We start from the raw sequence: 17,855 nt of genomic DNA on the forward strand, positions 1-17,855 counted from the left end.
GAATTGAATGAAGTGAGTCCGATGCTGCTGTACAGCAAACCCAACAACGACTTACAGCCCGTGCCCTTATCTTACTAGATGCTCACGCTTCGCTATATGGTGGAAAACTCGCCGTGGAAGGACAAAGACATGCCAGGGATCTACTTTGCAGAACCGCACCTCGATCATTACCCTCCCATCTTCGATTTTGGTGTTGCCCTTACTATGCCCGAAATTCTCGACTTTGCTGTGAAGAAGGGAATCATTGAGAAATTGCCAGCGTCGGACGATGATATGCGGAGACTACCTTTCAATGTTCAAGAGTACTTCAACGAGAAATTCGGCTTCAAGTCGATGGTCCAGTTTGGCATGCCACAGATTGCCTCGAAGGAGCGTCTCTTCAGCTTCGGTGTGTGGACCAACTATAAATGCTGTGTTTCCGAGAGCAAGAAATTGCACGTTGTGGAGGTGATGAAACAGGAGTTTGACGTGGAGGATTTGACGTGGTTCATATCATACATGAACGAGGGGCTCAAGTCCCACTACACGGTGCCAGGTTTGTAGCTCGCTCTCTCAGGGAACATTCACTTGCTCACCTTTACGTTGTAGAAGATAAATTTTTGGCATTTTTGGCGGCGGCTAGACGTTGATGTCGTGAGGCTGTTTGGCCACCAGGCTGTTGAACGTTGAATTCCCGGTGGCCTTACAGTATTCACATTGACTGCCGAAGATGTGATGCGCAGTGTTGAATAGAGTGTAAGAACGGAGAAACGTCGGAGTCCGTCGGAGCTCCGGAGTGCGAGAGAGTGGCTAAAAGGAATGTATAACCTCAGTGGTGGTTTGACACTACGATAATAGGGAATACCTAAAAGGAATGTATACTATAGAAGGTAATATGAGTACTTCTGAATAAGGGAAAATAACAGAAGACTTACACCTCAGTGGTGGTTTGACACTGAGGTGTGAGTGTACGTATTTAGTAACTATATACTCTAACGGAGATTAAAGGCACGTGTAATTTTGACGTACAACACTCCCCCTCAAAATGAACACTAATCAAAAGTAAGTCCAAGCATGGATGCTAAGCGTACGAATTTAGCCCAAGACAGGGACTTCGTAAATGTATCTGCAATCATTAAGTCGGTCGGAACATAAGATAAAGAAATTTGTCCTTGTGAAACTGTTTGTCGGATCCAGTGGAAATGGACGTCTATGTGCTTTGTGCGTGCATGAAATGTAGAGTCCTTTGATAAACGAATAGCACCTTGATTATCACAGTATAAGTCCATTGCGTCGGATCCGCTGTCGGCGTTCGGTAAAATCGGTCTTAGCTCAGATAACAACTTGTTGAGCCAAATTGCTTCTTTGCCAGTGTGAGTTAACGCGACGTATTCGGATTCCGTGCTGGAAAGCGTAACAATAGGTTGCTTTTTCATACTCCAGGAGACCGCTCCAGATCCGATAAAAAATGCGAATCCTGAGATAGAATGGCGGTGTGTGTGTGATGCCCAATCGGCATCCGAGTATCCGGACAGGTATAATTTGTCTCCTCCGAGTTCGAGCTTAACGTCCTGAGTTCCTTTCAAATAACGGAATACACGTTTAACGGCGTTTAGGTGAGTTGTTCGGGGAGATTCAAGAAATTGAGAAAGGGTATTAACGGCAAATGTGATATCCGGGCAAGTCATGATACTTGCATACATCAGTGAGCTAATTGCTTCACGATAAAGGGATTTTTCGTCGGAATTTAATGGATGCGGTGATACGGCAGGAGATTCGAGACTAAGATCAATTCCGGGTTCCATCGGAGTATCCGCGGTCCGAGCGTCCTGTAGATCCATACGCGTTACAATTTGGTCAATGTACGCATGTTGGTCCAGGTAGATTTTTCGGGTTTCTCGGTTCTGGGATGAGCTCATTCCTAGAAACCAATTAAACGCACCAAGGTCAACGAGTTTGAAGTGCTCGCCGACTTGTTTCTTTGCAAGTGCATTAGTTTCTTTGGAGTCCGCGATGAAAACGAAGTCATCCGTAGCGCTGGCTATAATGCTCCAAACTGTACCATCAAATTTGTAGTAAACGGCTTCATCCGCATTACATTTGGTGTACTGCATGGTTCCGCAAATTTTCTCCTCCTTCGCTCGGGTCCACTCGTGTGCTCCCTGCTTTGTACCGTATAAGGATTTCTTAAGTCGGCATACTATTCGCTTTCCGTGAAGGTGGGTTGGAATGGATTTAAATTCGGAGTAGTACGGAGGAAGTTCCATGTAGATTTTCTGGTCTGGTGGCAGTGTACCATAGAGATAGGCGTTTTTGACATCTCCGTGGTCAATTTCGGCTCCGAGACTTGCGGCGACTGCAAGGAGTGTACGGATCGTTGCCGGATGCACCGTCGGAGCGAACATATCCGTGTAGTCTATGCCAAATTTCTGCGTAAAACCCTTTGCTACTGCTCTCACCTTGTACTTGGCAACTTTTCCTTCGGAATCCCGTTTTCTCCGGAGGACGCATCTAGATCCGACGAGATTGACACCTTTGGGTAACTCTACTAGATCCCAGGTTTCCATCTTTTCGATCTGATCGTATTCGGCTTGAAAAGCCGGTCTCCAGAGTTCCGCTTCGGGTCCGGTCAATGCTTCCTCTACACTTGGTTCGTCTTCTACGGCAACCATCGCTTCCGCAATTAATTCCTCTAGATTGAACAGGACTCTCCCTGGTTCTAATCTTTCCTCTTCGTCTACAAATCCGGCGAACGTGGCGTCCTTTCGGGGTTTGATATGATGAGCCTTCACGTTCATGTTGTTCATCATTCTCCAACCACCGGGTCCGGGTTTCGCAGCTGTTGTTCTTACAGGACGGCGATTTATTTCGGGTTCCGGAGCTTCCGGAGGCTGTTCCAGTTCGGGTTCCGGAGTTCTCGGTGGTGTTGGTGGTGGCGGATCGTCCGGGATTTGTGGCAATGGTGGTGGAATAGCGGCGGGGACTTGTGGCGTACTGGAAATGCTCGGATTGGACTCGGAAAAATTCCTAGAGGTTGGAAAATCAGGTAAGTCTGTCTCCCCCTCAATGTGAGCAGTTCCAGGTTCGAATTGTTCGTCTTTGTTGAAGACTACATCCCGTTCGACCGAAACTTTCCACTTTTCGGGCCAGTAAATTCTGTACCCTTTGGTTGCTTGGTCGTAACCAACAAACCTGCCTTCCTTTGCCCTTGAGTCTAGCTTTCCGGCTTCTAAGTCCTTCACCCACACTTTCCATCCCCATTCTGGTACCTTTGCAATGTCCGGTTTTAATCCGGTTCCGGCTTCCAGCGGAGTTTGATCATTCTTCAGTCCTCTATGACGAAGTCGATCTTTAACCCAAAAAGCATGGTTAATTGCTTCGGCCCACAAGTTCCGGGATAACTTTGCACGTATCAACAGTGCACGAGCCATGTCCAGTGTTGTCCGGTTAATCCGTTCGGATCCGCCATTGGATTGCGGCAAATCATGGGCTGTCAAATGACGAATGGTTCCTTTAGACGCAAGATAGTTGTCAAATTCTGTAGACAAAAATTCTCCGCCTCGGTCCGCTCCGAAAATTTGGATAGGTTGGTTCTGTTGAGTCATCATCCATGCCTCATACTCCTTGTACTTCTGCAGAGCTTCCGATTTATGCTTCATGAAGTGTACCTGCGATTGCCGAGTGTGTTTGTCATGGAAAGCAATGAAGTAATTGTGACCACCTAAGGATTTAACGGGTGCGGGTCCCCAAACATCGGCCGTGACTTTTCCGCCAACAACTGGTTGGAACGATTCTTCTTCGCTTTCCTTCGGAAATGGCCTCCGAGTAATTTTCGCTTTGACACAGTCTTCGCAAAATTCTCAAGGTGACTTCGGATCAATTCGGATTCCAGTGATCATTTCGTGTTTGATCATGTAGTCAATGTCGTCATAGTTGACATGGGCAAGAATCCGATGTGCTTCCATACGACTTAGAGTAATGTCCGGAGTAGATGATTCGGCAGCGTGAGCATGATGATCTGTGATACGATAGAGATTTCGGATCCGGGGAATTCGGCCGACGATTTTTCCATCGGACGTTTGAATAATGCATGTACTATCGTGGATTGTAAGTTTGCATCCAGCTCGGTCCATGCTGCTGACAGAAATAAGAGTGTAGACCATTTGTGGACAATAATAGATGTTCTTCAGCGTAACTTTCGTCGGACTTTTCCCGGGTCCCATCGGAAAGTAAACCTGCATATTCCCTTTGCCTATGGCATTAAAAGATCGTCCATCGGTGGCCGTAATAGGCTCCGGAGGAATTTCGACGTAATCACTTATACTATCGCGATCTGGGGTAAAATGGCTGCTTGCTCCACAATCTATAATTTTATCAGAGTCCGTACGGGTAGCCGCGTTGGCTGTATGTTCGCTTCGGAAATCCGACATAATCCGGTGTTCAGACGCTGCATAGTCCACAGAACTAGTAGCTAAGAGCGCAACTCCGTCGGACTTTTCCTCCTTTTCGGCTACGTTAGCACCCTTTGCAACTTTCTGCTTCTCTTTTGTCAATGCCTTAAACCAGGCAGGCGCACTATCCGCCTTACCTCCTCCTTCGGCATAACAATCAGTCTTGATGTGACCCTTCTTGTTACAATTGTGGCAAGTGGTATCCTTGTGGGGATTTCCACTACCTCCACCTTTTCCGCTTTTTCCGCTTCGGTTTCCGTCGGATCCGCGAGCTTTATTAAAGGAAGCTACAAGGGCCTCCTGCGACTTCTTCTCCTCCGCCTGCATTAGCGATTGGTCATACTCACTTTTGAGACTTGATAAAAGTACTTCAATATCGACTGGTTGACTGCTGTTTCGGGCTATGATGGAGATCGAGGTGAGTACGGGTTTGTACATGGCGGACGATGATAGGGAACGAGTGATGTTAGATGTAAACATAAGGTCATCAACAGGGTGTCCCATTTCGGCCAACTTTTCTCGGAGTTCCTTCATCTCCGTAATGTGATTCCGGAGGTTTCCGCCTTCCGATAATCGCATGTTTTGAAGTTTCGTCAATAAATCGGCCGCTATAAGCGATCCACGATTTTCGTTGACATCTATAAGCTTCTTCCAAACGTCGCATGCCGTCGGTAAATCTCGGACCCGTATGAAGAGTGATTTTGGAATGGTTTGATAAATGAATTCTCGGGTCTGAGCCTCCTTCTGGTCGTACTCATCCCATGCATCCTCATTCTTCTCTACGGCCGCTTCTTCTACTGGTAGTAGCAACGATCCTTCTTTGTACCACTTCCCATCTTGTTGTAACACTAATTTTTCTGGCTTCCGTGCGGTCCCGAACAGGTGCCGTTTGAGTCCTTTGGACACGGCGTGGTTAACGATTCTGGACTTGTAGTCTGACCAGTTCGCACTTCCCTCCTGTAGGGTAGGTAATTTCTGTACCAGTTTCAAAGCTGTCGAGGACGACACAGTTTCATTGCCGGGGCCCATAACCTGTGATGCGCAGTGTTGAATAGAGTGTAAGAACGGAGAAACGTCGGAGTCCGTCGGAGCTCCGGAGTGCGAGAGAGTGGCTAAAAGGAATGTATAACCTCAGTGGTGGTTTGACACTACGATAATAGGGAATACCTAAAAGGAATGTATACTATAGAAGGTAATATGAGTACTTCTGAATAAGGGAAAATAACAGAAGACTTACACCTCAGTGGTGGTTTGACACTGAGGTGTGAGTGTACGTATTTAGTAACTATATACTCTAACGGAGATTAAAGGCACGTGTAATTTTGACGTACAACAGAAGAGTAACGAGATAAGCAAGAGATAAGTATGTAAAAGAAGTTACGTTCAAATACCTCGATATATACCTTTTCTTCTTAGCTCGAGTATGTTTATAGCAAGAATCTCACGAGTGGTACATATATTCATATTCTGCTTGCATATTCTGATTGAATGGCTTTGCGCACCTGACGATGTCATGACAAAGATTCGATTTGAAAGAATGCCGAATCGGCCAGTGACAACCGGACTAGAACGCTCACTGTTCAGTAGTTTCGGCCTGGACTCTTCCCTTTCATATCGACTTATTACATGGGTTTCTCTCGATACCTCGCGTCCTTTGTCGCCTTATTCGCCATATTTGTGTCGTTCAACTTTTACAACAACCCTCTCATCTCCGAAATCACAATGACTGGTCCAGCAATGAAAGCGTTCGAAACGCCTGAAGTTTTGAAGCAAGTGAAGAGGATGCAGTTGGGTACTCGTTTCTAAGTTTACAGGAAAGAGCTGAAGGGACTTTTATCTAGAGATGTGGCGACGTTGGAAAGGCCACAATTGCCTTCTGATCGAGGTGCATGGGCCATGGCTTGGTGAGTATTCGTATACTGGGTCTTATCCACGTCTCGTGTTGACGACTCTTTCTACAGGCTACATCTTGTCATTTGGAACTCGGTACGTTTTTCTTATAAGAATCATGTTGCAAACTCAGAATTAATCTGTCTATCAGTGGAAAAGCGCATACTATTACGCTGACAAGCACCCTAAAGAAGACTTTGCAAATTACGCAGAATACGCTTGGACTGCAGTGGAATTCTTGGAGGTTCGAACTGTGACACTCGTGTCTGTCAGGGTCTAAACATACTATTTCAGGGACACCACGATGCTGAGGAAAAGGCTCTCTTTCCGGCTCTTGAAAAGAAGATCCCTGGCTCTATGGAGAAGAATGAAGCTCAGCACGAATTTTTCTTGAAACCGGTTAAGTTTGTCATCTGTTTCAACTGTGGAGAAGGTACTGATATCTGCAACTGTTAGCTCGTCGACCTTGGTGAATACATCAAGTCTGCGAGAGACGGCAAGTCTGTATTTGATGCAAAGATATATCGTGAACAAGTAAGCAGTTTTCTGTACCCCCCAGGAAACCTGTTTACTAATGTTAGTGGGTACCTAGGTTGACAAAATTCTTCTCCCAGTCATGGAACACCTAGCAGATGAGCTTGACACGCTCAAAGGCAGTACGGTATGTGTCACAAACCTTCGGAAGACAATTTATAATTCTCGTTCCAGCTCCTTCAACACTTCACCGAGGACGAACTTGCTGCTCTGAACACTTTGGCGCATAAATCTCAACAAGGGGATACCCACAAGAACCTTCCTTTCATTCTACAGAACCTTCCCCCGAATAGTCCGTTCCCGCCCGCCCCAGCATTTGTGACGAAAATGCTTGGTCCATGGGTGTTTTACTGGAAGTACCGTCCTTTATGGAAGGTCAGTACACCCTTTTTTGAATTCAGTTATATCCGATCCGATTGTTCACTGTATCGTTTTGGTAGTACGCCACTTATCCGTTCAAGCCGACGTTACCAACCACGGTCCCACAAACTTCCTTGTAAACGAATCCTGATGAGTTTTAAATTGACCTATTGCTATCTGCACAAGTATGTCCACTGTATAGTATTTACTCGGATCTATTTATCTTGGTTTCACGAGAACGTTTGTTTCAGAACGATGGTTTTGACGCGGTTCAGTAGGTCGAGTTAGCTGTACATGTACCCGATTTCTCCGCGACAAGTATCCGGCACGTCACTTCTGGTTGCGCGGACGGCGAAATTCGTATATCAAGTAGTGACCCTATGGCAGCGCAAACTTATGGAAGGTTTTCGGTGGTTTGAGGAGGATGTCGGCGACAGTGGGGAGGATAGTGCAGAGGAGGACATGGCGGATGTCAACAGCGACGATTGTGACTTCAGATCACATGACGATGATCGTGAATAATGTTCTCCAATTTAGTATCAGTACTACGGTACACTAGCTGTTTGTCTAACTTGCGTTAATGTGTAGAGTAGTACGACGCTGCTGTACTCCCTATAGTCTACCGCCTCCAAAGAGGGGTGAGCTCGCTCTGGGGTTGTATAGCAGTGCCGGTGGTTCCCGTGTGGGACCATACCGTGTAATCTATCTATCTATCTATCTATCTTCGAAGGTGGTACAGAAAGAAAGGATGAACTCGAGTTCGAGGGCCAATGGAAGGCGTTAAGGAGTCACAGATTACTCGACCTAGCCTTGACAGATATGCAGGGCGCAGATATGTTTGAGATACTAAGCAATATCGAGCAAAGAATTCATGAATTCTAATTCTTTGCAAACTCACAAAGCACATTTTTCATTACTTACCCAAATGCACGATTCTGAGTGAGTATTACTATTATTATTGGGATTTTCAATCCTTCTTTGGACCCGTATAACGTGCCTACTTTACAGTATGTACGCCGTCGCATGTGGCCGTTCCGGGAGTCATCCATCATCAGCGAACGTCTACTGTCACGGTGCCCACCACAGTCAGCCCATTTAACACGTACCTCGGTAGGAATATACATACATAGTAGGCGTATACTAAGAACACCTCATGCACATGGCACGTATCCACCGAACATCCAGCTCGTGCCAAAATGTTTTGAGCCTTGTTCCAGCCTTTTTCTACTCATGTCATTCGTGGCTGTTTTTGGACAGGTCTGCGGAATTCAAGCTATTATAATACTTGCTGGTATTAGCACCGAACCATCCTCTTAAAGACTCAGTACTCAGCTCTCACCCTCGATTGTCAATAGGGCTGTTCAACGTTGCCCATGTAATTGACACGATGAGACTGAGCAGTGGACTTAGAGACCGGGGTACCCGATCGAACCGACGACGTGGCGGAGTTTCAATTATACTGTACTTTTGAAGATTTAGAATTGAACAACGTTCGTGCTGGTCAGATATATCGTAAAGATGTTCCCAAGCGCATATTCAAACAATCGCAATTCAGCTCATGACATTGACATTCCCTGGATACTCCCATGGCGCCCTCTCTGACTTTGGGTGAAAAGTTATCGATAATCCCAAAGCTTCTGATTCCGCTTCGTACGTTTCTCCAATCTCACTATAGTTTTTCCGGACTCACCACAACATACGTCTAGCTGCTATTCTCGTCTACACTGTACTCATCTCTCCTTTCTCCACCGCTCTTAAGAGGAAAAAACTATATCGCCTCGTCTTTGAGACTGCTTTGCGGACTCTTGGGAGAGCCTCTGTTCACCAACTTCAGTGGCTCAACGGTACAACTCTAGGCAGTTATCGAGCGTGGGCGAAACAGTTTAAGGTTGAGACATTAATAGAGGATGTGCCCAAGTCGGGAAAGAAGCTGATGTGGATAGGGAACAAGGATGCAGAAAAGGTCGTGTTTTATGTCCATGGTATGCATACCTTCTTGGCTCAATTCACAACTCATCCTCCCATCACTCCAGGTGGGGGCTTCATGTTGCCCGTGGCCAACTTTGCGTTCACCTTCTGGCTTTTTGTTCAACGCGAGTATGCCAAGAGAACTGGCAAGGAAATCAGTATTTGCGTAATGGAATATTGTAAGCTGACCAGCGTGCTCGACTGTTATCGTCTTTGATCTTTACACGAAGATACTCCCAACAGCTCTCTATCCTCAAACCTTCCCGACCCAGCTCACAGAAACCGTACACGCATTCTCTCACCTCCTTTCAAACACCAAAGCTACCCCATCCAACATCCATATCGCAGGTGACTCTGCTGGGGGTAACATCCTTCTTCAACTCATCAGCCACACATTGCACCCTGTCGCTGGAGTTCCTCCTTCTCCACTCACCACTGTCTGTGTCCGAGGAACCCTTCTTATATCCCCTTGGGTCACTTTAAACGAGGAAACACGTTCTTACACCCAAAACGACGCGTCAGATACCTTACAGTCCTCTACGCTAATCAGTTGGGGAAACCATTATCTCGAAGGTGTCAAAGATTCACAACTGCCTTATGTCAAGCACCTTTTGACTGGGGAACGATGGTTCGACGGAATAGACAAAGTAACGGAGAGGATATTCGTGACGGTTGGTGGTGCCGAATGTATGTTGGACGAGTGTAGTGAGATTCATCAACGGCTTTGTGGGACTATGGTCGACGGAAAACCAGTGTTGAAGTTGGATATTGAGGAAGGTGGGGTACATGAGGATATGATAATGGAGTGTGGTGCTGGAGGGAAGAAATTGACCTCTGTTGGGGAGAAGATTGTTGAGTGGTTAAGGGAAGGTCATGGTGATGCATGAAAGCTTCATTGGCATCAAGTTCAGGATGTTTCGATCTTCCTTTTTTTTGCCTATTTTCTTCCTTAAGTATTCCCCGGACGTGCCCTGGCTGGATATACTTGGAATGGAAACTGTTGGATTTATTTTTATTTATAATGATCACGCTCCTGTACCGCGGGGCTACTTTCGCATGTAGCCTTGTATATACATAGATACCCATAAATATCATCACGTTTCCCCATAACCCCTCGCAATCCCACTTCTCCCCTGTTCCAACACACTCGGAGCATCTTCTGCCAATCGCATCTCCAATCCACGAAAGGAACGCGACTGGAGGAATTGACTGGCGGCATCCTCGCTCACTTTGACGAGCGTACCACTTTGGTCCTTCCTCGAGATAAGGGAAGACGAGCTCTCGTTCTCTGACTGGGCTTCGCGAGTTTCTGAAGGGGTTGATTTCATAAGAAGATAGCAACAAAAAAAAAGAAACGAGGGTACCTGTAACGCCACCGAACCGTCGAGCGTGTCTGTATTTGCCAGTGACTAGTGAAAACATAGGCCAATCGCCATCCTCTTCATCGCTATGTTGTTTATCGTTATGAGTTTCGTCTGCCGCTGAGGATTCTTTGGCCAATAGTTTTTCGAAATCAAGAACGTAGTGACCGGTCCATTGAGGGTCGGGTTGTAGAGCTATTTCTAGCTCGTAAGGGGTGACGATAGGTCGGTAAAATTCCTAAACGAATATGAGTTAGTTTCGCAAGTTGAAAAGAGTTGGAGATGAAGCATGCCTTGGCATCAATCAGGCTGTTTTCTGGACATGCTATCAGGACGAAACACTCAATCTCCATAAAGTTCGCCAACTTCGCTGGATTAAGTTTGCCAACGCTCATTGTATAGACCTTCTTCTTTGCAGCTGATAACTTCGCTCGTAGATGTTTGATGAGGGGAAGGTAGGAAGCTTTGTGGCTTAGTGAGCCTACGTATATCGAAGCGTTTGGGAGAATGGAAAAGAAATCTTACCCACTCCTAAGGTTCCCACCAAAATCCCAAATACATCAGCGTCTCTGGCTTTTTGGACGACAACATATCGCCGCATGAGCATTCTATTAGTCCTTATGGATTGTAGTTGACAAGTTTTTTGAGAAGGACTATATGAAAAGACCTGGAAGGGGAAGCATCAATGTAGAGACACGATAATGTGACAAACGACAAACATCGCAGGCAGAGTGTGTGATGAGTAGATTTGTCAAGCCCAAGCTTTCTTCGCCCACGTAGAGTATTGTACAGTCTTGAACAGGGTCTTCTGATATCCGATATGATTCATGTAGAGGTTGCGTCTGGGTTGTTTGATCGGTGGGCGGCATGAGTTTATCCGGTACATTGGAGTATATAAGATTTACGCCGAGTGGTACAGTATTCCGTAGTTTGTCCAGGATGCTCTCTGTAAGTTTCAGCCCGACAGGTCCTTGCGTAGTAAACGAGCTTACCTGCTAGATGCGTATAAACAACGTCGTGTCGAATTACTATGGTCGCCCCACGTGAGTTTTCATGGCGTGAAAACAGGTCATAAAACTTGGAAACACAATCATCGACATCGACACCCTTTTTCCCAAAAACATAAAACACTGGTAGTCGATAGGTTCTATAGAAAACCCACATACGATCAGGAAAGCATCCCAAAAAAAAAAGATTCAATGGACATACTGGCTCATACATGCATATCCGTAGTGAACCATGGCCTCAGCATCGACATGTTGTGCGGCAACTTCATCGACACAACAACTTTTTGAGAGAGAGGACCCAAAACATAAGAAAGGGTCAGACCAGACCGCGGTTCCACTAAGGATGACAAGAGCCCTGCCTGCCATAGGAAGTGTCGGCGAGCACGTATAGTTCTCGATGCGACCCAATCTTCCGCTTCAATTTGCAAAAAATGGATACTGAATCGTGAAGAAGTTCATCTGGAAATTGTAAAGCCGTCTGTTCCCAGTCTGCATTTCCTTCCACGAAAGACCTGATAACGATACAAGTACTCACCCGCTTGTAATCCCCTTTCTCAATCTCCCTAGCTGTCTTATCGATTTCGTAAAACTCATCAAATCCTTCGCCTGAGAGGTGGTCTGCAGTCTCATCTATCTGAACTTTGATTGCACGCTTGATCGCCTCTTCTGATGAAGTTGAAAATGCAGTATTTTCAGCGGACATGATGGAGGATGAGAAAGTTACATAAAGTAGCTGGCGCGAAGTCGTAATTGAATTGAATTTCCTTTGCAATTTTGAAAAGACACAGCTTACCCTTCCTCCGTCATGTCCACCCCTAAGGAGCGACACTATTGGACGCAGCTTAGGGCAGCTCTCACAGCTGGACAATGGACATCACCGCAGCCAGCGAAGGCACCCAATGGATCCCCGCTTCCATGGTCAGAGTTATTTCGCAAGTTCAATAAACACTGCAAAGGATATTCGGACGTTGCAGAAGTCGCGTCTCAAACTCATGTGCTGTCTCTACTTCTATCAGCGAATTCTAAGGATGAAGATCAAGATCAACCAGTAAAGTCAGAGGAATATCCGTTGGATCTTGGCGACGAGTGTATACTGCCCAGTGAACGAATTCAGGAAGCCACGAATGGGTATGAAATTCTCAAGAAGCTCGAGTCTTCTAATTTCGATGTGAGTACCACCTAGCTTGCATTCTCAAGGCGGACTTAAAAACACCTTATTATGAAGACACTGAATTTCGCGCTGGCGTATTACGCTTACGCTCTTGGAAAACCATCGGAATGTCATCAGCATCTGAACAAGGTTCCAGACGTCTCGCATGTCCAAAATCATATTCCTCTACCCTCGACAATGAGAGCAAGTACGCTACTAAAAGTACCTGGGGAGTCGGTCACTACAGACACTGCGTCATCGACTTCTGGTGTTAGTAGTTTTGCGACCGATGTATCGAGCACTATGGCAGAAATCAAGGATGGGCGAGGATGGGCAATAGTAGAAACGATCAGAACGCTCTGTTTGCAGGGTGAGCTATCCTTCCTTTATAGTTGTTTCTCTATTAATAAAATCAGGCATGGCCCACGAAAAGCTTCACCCGAATACCCCTCGAAGGGCACTCGATACGTATGCGGCTGCTTTCCCCATCCTCACAATCATCGAATCAGAACTTGTGTCTGGCGTCGCTCCTGCATCATCTGGAAAAATCGACTTTTCCTCGTTCACGCGGTTCCGTGAAGTGTGGAGATGGGTAGAACGATTACTTTGGCGAGCGATTGTCCTTGCATCCAGACTCCTTAATATCCATCATGACCACAAGCAAATAAATCAATGCAAGTCGAATGACTCGATCTGGACATGGCTCGACCATTATTCCTCGTGTAGCGTTTACTGGCCTTCGAATTTCCGAACCTCCCATCGTTCAACGATATCGGTGTTATACCTTCGAGCCCTTGTACTGAGACATAGCACCTCACCTCCTGTCGTTTATGTGTCAATATCGGAATCTCCCAAACCACCGCCATGGATGCATATAGCTCGTTCGGTGGTCCAGGAATATCGTGCGATTCTTAATATTTCGACCAAATTTCCCCGGGCAGGTGAAAGGAATCACAAAGTGGAAGATTTCGTTGATCTGTGTGTCGCAGTATGGGAAGCCAGTGGCGCAGTAGGGGATTATACCGGCTGGGTGCTTGATGTGCGTCTCTGAAAGGTTTGTTTATCCACTTCGTCGATCTAAAAACCAAAGTATAGGTACTTTGGTGGGCTACTCGTCTTACCTTCAACTCCTATCGGGTTCTTCGCCATATGACCCGCCTTTTGTATGTGTCTGGAGACACATCGTTGGCCAAACGCACCCTACGGCTCTATGTACAAGTCGTCGGTAAAGCGTTTCAGGCCAGCCGTGCTGGAGCGAGTACCGATGTTGATACAGATCAAAAATGGGTGGAAACCTTGGTGTTCGGTATTCGTATATTGTGCAGGTCTAGTTTGGCGTCACTCACCTCATCGCCGTGCGTACAAGAAGAGCTGGATGATTTACGGGAAGCTGGTTCCTTAGTTGCCAAAGCTAAGGGACGACTAGATCGGGAAAACAAAGTCCTTGCGGCAAGAGTAGAACTCGCTGAAGGTGTGTGGGACACGGCGATGGCCATTAGAGGTACGTGTTTATTCCCTTCTTGATGTATTTCTCTGACATCGTTAAACAGAACAAGATCCGCATACACGCCCAGATCGTATAGCATCTGCACATTCACATTTCCTCAGATCTATTGAAATATCTCCAACCCCGTCTGCACATTATCATCTTGCGTTGTCATTTGCCCGACCAGGGCTCCAACAAGATCTTACTCAGGCCATTGTTCATGCGGGTGCAGCTATTGAAGGGGAACCGGGAGAAATACGTTATTGGCATCTGATGGGTTTGCTTTCAGCTGCATCCGAGTTATGGGATGCTGCACAAGGTGCTTTGGAAGTTGCTGCATCCATCGGGGAGCCTCCAAAAGCAGATAATGAAAGCAATATTGAAGGGACACCCAGTACCAACAAACGCAGCCTGCCAGAGATAAACGGGCAGGACTACGCCAGCCCTAACGGAACCAGCAATCTTCGAATTGAAGGTCTCCCTGCTGGCCACCCCGAACTGCAGTCCGCAATAGAGAAGGAAGAGGACCTTCCTCCTCGTTTTATTCTGGAGCAAGGTGTTGATGCTATTCCTACAGCCTCGACATTGTTGAACCCAGCAACCAATCATCCTCCGCCTTCCAGACACGAGCGTTTTGAGCACGCACTACAAGTGCGGATGTCTCAAATTGCAGTCACGGAGTACGTGGAAGGTGTAGAGGGGGCCTCGGGCAAGTTGCCTGAAGTCTTTCAGTGGATAGCGGAGAAAAAAGGCGCTACAGGAGATCAAAGTATGTACACGGCCTCAAATTCTCTGGCTATTCCTAACCCTGGCGCAGCGCGTAATTCCATTGATGGTAATCATTCTGCCGACATGAAACTAAGGTCGCCATCTGAACTAGCTCTCACTGCACCGACGTCTCACTCTGGACACGAGAAGCTTTCCCATGAACCTGGCGAGAAGACTGAACAATCCCCACTTTCACAGACGGCTTCCGATAGCTTGCAACCACCGATTCCGATAACTGTTTCACCTGCGACTCCCGATGCTACTGAGAAGACAAGTTTTGATCAATCTGAAAAGGCGGATAAGGAGACAGTGAAACGTACTTTGCAGCCGGAGCGGGAGCGGGATTCATCGAAGCCAAAGAAAATGCAACAAATGTTGAAGAATCACGTCCACAAAGGGAGTGCGCGGATAAGCACAATTTCCAAGAAAATAGGGCATGGTGTGGTACGAAATGGCCCTCTCAAGCGGTCGAATTCTACGCCAGGTAAGTACGCACACACTTTTTCCGGTCGTAAGTGTAGTTCACCCTGTGCTCAGATTTCAGTGGTCTTCTTCGGTCACCATCATATCAAGCATCATCTATCCATTCTCGAAAGCGTGTCACTTCCTTCCTAGTGCCTTCTGAATCTGTTTTCGGCGAATCCCCACCCCCACCTCCGCCTCCAACACTACCCCCTACCTCACAGCCTTCGAACTGGAATAATAGGACTGTCAGAGAAAAGCGCTTACTGAGTGACTTGTGGTTGATGTCAGCGGCGACGTTCAGACGGTTAGGAAAGATTGAACAAGCGAAGGGTGCGATTCAAGAGGCAGAGGTCCGAGATGAGAACAACCCCGGAGTATGGGTTCAGGTGAATCCACTTTCTTTACTTTCTAAACGTTGCGTGTTCACTTATGGAGGGAAATGATACTTCAGCTTGGTCTTTACCATATAGCGATGGGTCAAAAACAGCATGCGATAGACTCGTTACAGAAAGCGCTCTTCATATGTCCAGATGATGTTGCAGCTTTGGTTCACCTCTCTCGTATATATCTCTTCCCTGGAGAAACAATCAACCATGCAGACAACGTTGTCCCTGACAACGTCGACCTGGTGGCTGGGTTGCTTTCTCACCTCACCGAAGGACCTGGTTGGGATGTTCCAGAAGCATGGTATTTTCTGGCGAAAGCATATGGGATGCAAGGCCGTAGGGGTCGTGAGCGCGATTGTTTGGACGTCGCACTTAGGCTTTCGGAGAAACGAGGCGTCAGAGATATAAACGCGTCTCTTGGGTGGTGTCTCTGAGAGTTGGCTAATTCGTTCTTCGGTGGTGATATCTCTTCGACATTCTGTTTCGTATTGCATTTTAGTAATATACCCAGTCACGACTCACTGGCAACTGCAACTTCGTTTGTTCTTTTTTTCGTTTGTGATTATTCGGCACTGTTACAATATGTATGCTACGTATTTGGTGGGGACGTAACTACGAGCTGAAAGTGTGGTTCACTTTGTTCGTTCCATCAGTGCCCCGACTCGCTCCTCCAGGCCAGTCACATTGCCAGTTACAACCTGTCTATTCTCTTCCAGATTGCTCTCCAGTCGGGCAACGGCGCTTTCCAGGTCGGTGATACTGCCACGCATCTTTTGTTGTTCCTCCTCCAACCCATTCAGAGTGTTCTCAAATTCGCTGGCAGAGGTATGCAAAGCAGATAGCGTCTTGAGACGCATCAGTATATGAGGGATTTGAGGTAACGATGGGCCCAATCGGTTGAGTAAAGGAAGAATCTGCTCCTGTAGAGAGGTCGCAGTTACATTTGATTGAGAACCGTGTCTCCGGTGCTGGGATGTACGTTCGAGTTCGGATAACAGTAGTTTCAGACGCCTCGAGATGGAGTCTATATGTCGTGGTTGCGTCAATACACCCAATTGAGCACTGAGACGCGAGATTTGAGGTAGAAGAGGGGGTGGAAGTGGACTTGTCTAAGTCCTAGTCAGCCTTGTTTCTTTGCGAATAACAACAGCCAACACACCTCTTCCAAGGGGGTAGCAGAAGAGCCGATTAGTTTTTCCAGCATTGCTACCCTGCTGTCCATATCTGCCAAAATCCGAGTGCCGGGCATCTCCTCCTTGGTACTCGACTCAGTCTCATGGGGTGTTTCGTTCTCCGTTTGCTCGCTAGTATCTTTGGACCGCTGCTGCTGACCGAGTACAACACCCATCAGCTTTCCTCTTCCTTCCTTTTCTTTTCGAACCTTTTCAAGACGCCGTCTGACGTCCACTAAACCACGTATCAGTTCCCCTGGATCAACTTGACCCTCTTCTTTCTCATCCTGTAGTAAAGGGTTTGATGGATCGGCCAGCTCTGCTTCTAAACTTTGCATTTCTGCCTGAAGGGTCTTCAATCGATGTGATAACGATACATGCTTCCGGCGAGACGCGCCATCCTCGTCGTCCGATGATATTGGCGATGGTGGGTATATGTAATGTGTCCTTACTCGCTCTGTTATGATAGAGGTATCAGTGTGTTTCTGAAAAGGGCTAAGCCTGACATACCACGGCGTTTCTCTGCCCTGCGGAACTTTTTGCTCGCTTCCTCTGCGTTCATAAGATTACTAGAGTCCAGCTCTTCTCTCGACGTTTCCGTTGTCTTTCCTCTCGTAACAGAACGGGTGGGTATAGGGCCTTCGTCATCACTTGAATCTTTCTTGAAGTATACATTAGCAGTCACGGTCGGTTTGCCAGTCTAGGCTCTCAACTGACATTAGTTTGAGAAGATGGTGCAACATCCTCGGTTTCGTATACATCGGGTGCTGTATCCTAAGGCGAAGTTGAGAACCTTTGAGAATCCAGGAAGAAAAGGAGCGAACAATGTCTGGTAAATTGGCGTACTTGTGGACGCTCATGGTGTTACTCGCGAAGGA

The 17,855-nt window shown here is 46.8% G+C and overlaps 6 protein-coding genes across 9 annotated transcripts; 4 read left to right on the forward strand and 2 right to left on the reverse strand.

The window, feature by feature from the left end:
• Window positions 1–78: 78 nt before the first annotated feature.
• E1B28_003132 (uncharacterized protein) lies at window positions 79–629 on the forward strand (the record flags this gene model as incomplete). Its single annotated transcript, XM_043160091.1, has 2 exons — window positions 79–535; window positions 589–629. The coding sequence occupies 2 exons, from the start codon at window positions 79–81 to the stop codon at window positions 627–629; spliced, it is 498 nt and encodes a 165-aa protein (XP_043002047.1).
• A 5,365-nt stretch (window positions 630–5,994) lies between these two features.
• On the forward strand, window positions 5,995–7,912 carry E1B28_003133 (uncharacterized protein). 2 transcript variants are annotated; one of them, XM_043160092.1, is made up of 10 exons: window positions 5,995–6,217; window positions 6,272–6,334; window positions 6,392–6,416; window positions 6,472–6,564; window positions 6,615–6,719; window positions 6,777–6,854; window positions 6,913–6,981; window positions 7,029–7,229; window positions 7,295–7,399; window positions 7,452–7,912. In XM_043160092.1, exons 1-9 carry the CDS (start codon window positions 6,057–6,059, stop codon window positions 7,352–7,354), a joined length of 855 nt encoding a protein of 284 aa, XP_043002048.1. In that variant the 5' UTR covers window positions 5,995–6,056; the 3' UTR covers window positions 7,355–7,399; window positions 7,452–7,912. The 2 variants fall into 2 exon arrangements, with proteins under 2 accessions (XP_043002048.1, XP_043002049.1); XM_043160093.1 differs by having other exon boundaries at window positions 6,913–7,229.
• Window positions 7,913–8,714: 802 nt separating this feature from the next.
• Window positions 8,715–10,069, forward strand: E1B28_003134 (uncharacterized protein; the record flags this gene model as incomplete). Its single annotated transcript, XM_043160094.1, has 4 exons — window positions 8,715–8,864; window positions 8,921–9,196; window positions 9,248–9,361; window positions 9,426–10,069. Exons 1-4 carry the CDS (start codon window positions 8,801–8,803, stop codon window positions 10,067–10,069), a joined length of 1,098 nt encoding a protein of 365 aa, XP_043002050.1. The 5' UTR covers window positions 8,715–8,800.
• A 55-nt stretch (window positions 10,070–10,124) lies between these two features.
• Window positions 10,125–12,254, reverse strand: E1B28_003135 (uncharacterized protein). The gene is made up of 9 exons (XM_043160095.1): window positions 12,086–12,254; window positions 11,910–12,028; window positions 11,753–11,830; window positions 11,536–11,690; window positions 11,263–11,489; window positions 11,069–11,210; window positions 10,837–11,006; window positions 10,547–10,781; window positions 10,125–10,491 (listed from the first exon to the last, which is right to left on the reverse strand). Exons 1-9 carry the CDS (start codon window positions 12,251–12,253, stop codon window positions 10,277–10,279), a joined length of 1,509 nt encoding a protein of 502 aa, XP_043002051.1. The 5' UTR covers window position 12,254; the 3' UTR covers window positions 10,125–10,276.
• Window positions 12,255–12,335: 81 nt separating this feature from the next.
• E1B28_003136 (uncharacterized protein) lies at window positions 12,336–16,392 on the forward strand. Of its 3 annotated transcripts, none has more exons than XM_043160097.1 (7): window positions 12,336–12,718; window positions 12,776–13,070; window positions 13,117–14,201; window positions 14,251–14,955; window positions 15,004–15,438; window positions 15,492–15,805; window positions 15,871–16,392. In XM_043160097.1, the coding sequence occupies exons 3-7, from the start codon at window positions 13,850–13,852 to the stop codon at window positions 16,237–16,239; spliced, it is 2,175 nt and encodes a 724-aa protein (XP_043002053.1). In that variant the 5' UTR covers window positions 12,336–12,718; window positions 12,776–13,070; window positions 13,117–13,849; the 3' UTR covers window positions 16,240–16,392. The 3 variants fall into 3 exon arrangements, with proteins under 3 accessions (XP_043002053.1, XP_043002052.1, XP_043002054.1); XM_043160096.1 differs by having other exon boundaries at window positions 13,117–13,739; window positions 13,796–14,201; window positions 14,251–15,438; XM_043160098.1 differs by having other exon boundaries at window positions 13,117–13,739; window positions 13,796–14,201; window positions 15,004–15,805.
• On the reverse strand, window positions 16,393–17,854 carry E1B28_003137 (uncharacterized protein). Its single transcript, XM_043160099.1, has 5 exons — window positions 17,802–17,854; window positions 17,695–17,751; window positions 17,488–17,638; window positions 16,965–17,434; window positions 16,393–16,914 (listed from the first exon to the last, which is right to left on the reverse strand). Exons 1-5 carry the CDS (start codon window positions 17,835–17,837, stop codon window positions 16,438–16,440), a joined length of 1,191 nt encoding a protein of 396 aa, XP_043002055.1. The 5' UTR covers window positions 17,838–17,854; the 3' UTR covers window positions 16,393–16,437.
• Between the last annotated feature and the right edge of the window lies 1 nt (window position 17,855).

Source organism: Marasmius oreades, chromosome 11 (assembly GCF_018924745.1).
Source record: "Marasmius oreades isolate 03SP1 chromosome 11, whole genome shotgun sequence".
Classification (NCBI taxonomy): Eukaryota; Fungi; Basidiomycota; class Agaricomycetes; order Agaricales; family Marasmiaceae; genus Marasmius; species Marasmius oreades.